The sequence below is a fragment of the Austrofundulus limnaeus genome, unplaced genomic scaffold (genome assembly GCF_001266775.1).
Source record: "Austrofundulus limnaeus strain Quisiro unplaced genomic scaffold, Austrofundulus_limnaeus-1.0 Scaffold205, whole genome shotgun sequence".
Classification (NCBI taxonomy): domain Eukaryota; kingdom Metazoa; phylum Chordata; class Actinopteri; order Cyprinodontiformes; family Rivulidae; genus Austrofundulus; species Austrofundulus limnaeus.
Genome location: NW_013952607.1, coordinates 811556 through 815092, shown reverse-complemented (window position 1 = coordinate 815092; position 3537 = coordinate 811556). Strand labels below are relative to the sequence as shown.

The following is a 3537-nucleotide window of genomic DNA, read 5'->3' as shown; positions in this document are numbered from 1 at the left end:
CTCCTAGATAGAGTGAATTTAACAGTGGTTGAATGAGAAGTATAAATATATAAAACTCTGAAACGTATTACTTTGTACACAAACAAATTGTGTCACACTCCAGCAGGACATAATCATTAAAATAAAAGGACTGTACTTATGAAGTATTTGTATTTCATAAATAATATTATTGTGTTTGGCCGCAGCCCTCGGATAGATTTTTATTTTGGGGGAAAATGTTTGGGCAGCCTGGATATATGTACATAAACTGAAACAGCTGGACTGCATTCTAAATTTAACACAAATTAATTATTTAATACAATATAGCCATTCTTGCATTTTTTGGGGGGAGGTCACCTCCTAATAAATGTCATTACAGAAAATCTAACTGCTCATTTTAATTCAATACTTTTAATACTTAAGTGCAAAATGTATCAGATACTTTAAGACTTTTACTCAATTAATTATCCTAAAGGAGACTTCAACTTTTACCAAAGTAATTTTTTGGTAAGATACTTGTACTTTTACTCAAGTATCACTTTGTGGTACTTTACACAACACTGTTTAAAACCAGTACTTTTATACTTTTACTTGAGTGAAAAGCTTGAGTTGATACTTCTACTTACAAAAGAGTATTTTTAAACCCTAGTATCTATACTTCTACTTAAGTAACGAATGTGAACACTTTTGACACCTCTGCTAACAAACAATAACTGAGCTCTATGTGGTATTCCATGCATAGAAACAGCGTTTAAACACGTTCTGTAAAGTAACACGTGTTAAACGGACTAAATGTGATGTAACACGGAAATACTAATAAAAGTAAATGGCGAGTTTTAATCATTGTTGAGTTGTGATAAGTATAAACCATCTTAAATTATCCCACTTTCCAACTGRAAATTCCCACTGGATGGGTGTTCCAGTTTAAATTTACGATTTTTAAGTGGGAAATTCCCACTTCCCAGCACAACCAGGCCATAGCGAAGGTAAAATGTAGATTTTTTAGATTTTGTGAATTTTGTCGGCTGATGGGTACATTTGAATTGTGTGCACCTTCAGCTAGAGGTGGGATGCTGTCATTGTGCGGGTAAAATAATCGCCATGCTTTATGGGAGATGTAGTTTATGAGTTTATGATCAAAGCTGACTTTAAGTAAAGCAAGTAAATAAAAGCTGAAAAGTGTTACCTTTCACCGTTTAAATTTGTTTATTTTGTTGCATTTTTTTTTGAGGAGTCTTGTTGGAGGGCTTTTAGTTTGATTTGGTGTCTAAGTGGTCTTTTCTTTTGTCAGATTACTGAGGGTCACATCTCGGTWCAAGCCAACCTGGGTGACGGACCTCACTCTCTGAAGCTCCATGGTCACCGGGTGGACGTTGGACAGTGGGTCCTGGTCAGCCTCAGCCGCCATGACAACACATTCACCCTGCGACTAGAGCAGGGAGGGGGCTCCCGGGAGGTTCAGGCTCGGCTGGGGAGCAGCAGGGAGATTGTGGTTCATTCGGCGAGCCTGGTGGTTGGAAACAGACCAAACGCTGGAGACAAGGCTGACTTTCTGGGTAAGATCTAGAGCTCGTTTGAGTCCTTCCGTCAAAAGCTGACACTGAAAGTTTATTTTAAAGTGATCCATGATTACTTGTAACATTAGATTATTTAATAAACATATATTTTAATTGTAAAATAAAGACAGTAAAAATATTGTAGGGTGTTTAGTTTTTATCACTTTTAAACTAAAAGTTTAAAAATACATTACACGGAAGGGGCCATTTTATTTACACTCAAAGCATTCTGGGTAAATGGTGACATGGATAGGTCCTCAGTGTGAGGCTGCTAGCGAGCTATATCCACCCTTGAAGGTTAACCTTGGATAATATCTGACGATCGACTCTTTTAAATGAAACCAGAGAGCGTTGACAGAGAGGAGAAGGTAGAAATGATTCAGTCTGTAACTGAAAATATGGATGGAGGACAACAGAGCTGCTTCATGGAAGAAGAACCTCAGCTTAGCCTGTTAGCTTTAGCATTAGCCGCGATGCTATCACCATATATTAGCTTAGCGCTTAGCAACTGAAAATATGGATGGAGGACCTCAGTTTAGCTTGTTTGTCGCGCTAGCGCCGAGCTAATACATATAAGGCAATATAGCRTGAGGGCTAGCGCAAAGGCTAACAGGCTAAGCTGAGGTTSTTCTTCCATGAAGCAGCTCTGTTGTCCTCCATCCATATTTTCAGTTVCAGGCTGAGTCATTTCTACCTTCTCYTCTCTGTCAACGCTCTCTGGTTTCATTTAAAAGAGTCGATCATCAGATATTGTCCAAGATTAACCTTCAGGGTAGATATAGCTCGCTAGCAGCCTCGCACCGAGGACCTATCCATGTCACCATTTACCCAGAATGCTTTGTGTGTAAATAAAATGGCTCCATTTGTGTTAAAATATATTTTTAAAAATTTATAAAACTAAACAGCCTACAGTATTTTTACAGTCTTTATTTTATAGTTTAAATAAATGTTTATCAAATAAAGTCTAATGTTACAACTAATCAGGGATCCCTTTAAAGACAAAACAGTCACTAAAAGTAGCTTAAGAAGACAAAAACAAAGTATGCTGAAGAAATATATTTTAATGGGTTTATTTTAAATAAAACTAAACTGAGCTCAATGTTTTGGTATATGATGTATAAATGCTGACTCAGCGTTCACACAGTAGTCATGATTTGCTCTCACGCAGGCTGTCTGCGGGACGTCCGGTTTAACGGTCACGTGCTTCCTCTGGACGGTCAGAGTCGGGACTTAGTGATGGTGCTGGAGAGGCGAGGCGTCACCTCTGGCTGCTCCAGCGACGCCTGCAGCAGCCAGCCGTGCCGCAGCCCGCTGCGCTGCATCGACCTGTGGAGGAAACACCAGTGCAGGTGAACATTCACTTCACTCACACTGATTCAGTTCTAAAGAATTCACGTCACGCTGTTAACTCATCTCATCTCTCCTGATCTCCATCCCRTCCCAGGTGTCCCGGCGCTCAGGTGACCGTGACGGATGACTCCGGTCAGCAGCGTTGTGTCCMGTCGCCCTGCGGACCTTCCTCCTGCCGTAATGGCGGCATGTGCCAGGCACTGTCTCCTGACAGCTACCAGTGTCGATGTCAGGAGGGATTCAGGGGTCAGCGCTGCGAACTCGGACAGGTCAAAGGTCAACGACTAGCCGCTCTCAGTCCCAGCTCCATCCTCGCTATCAGCATGTGTCTGCTTGTCTTCATTGGTAAGACGGAGRAAATGCAGTAGTTGTGTGAATTTTRAGCAACCAAACTGAAGCGAACTTGAACACAAAATGTACTTTATTTTTTCGTTAATCAGATCTAAAATAAAACAAAAAAATCAAGATTAGTAGTTTTTATGTTACATCAAAGGAAACAGAGGGCTGTAACTGAGAGAACCAAGTTAAATAAAAGCTTTTTATCGATATTATTCTGCTTCTTAATGAATATATTTATGATTTACAGGGAAACACTATTCCATAGAAATGATAAGCTAATGTTTTGCTGTGTGTGTGTGTGTGTGTGTGTGTG

General features: G+C 39.9%; 1 protein-coding gene across 1 annotated transcript in view; it reads left to right on the top strand.

Moving 5' to 3' along the window:
- Positions 1-3537, top strand: part of si:dkey-22o22.2 (neural-cadherin) — a gene marked incomplete at its 5' end in the record, with an annotated part of 87386 nt that overhangs the window by 80009 nt on the left and 3840 nt on the right. Inside the window, 3 exon segments of the mRNA XM_014018929.1 lie at positions 1271-1535; positions 2704-2884; positions 2980-3230. Coding sequence (XP_013874383.1) covers positions 1271-1535; positions 2704-2884; positions 2980-3230 — 697 coding nt within the window.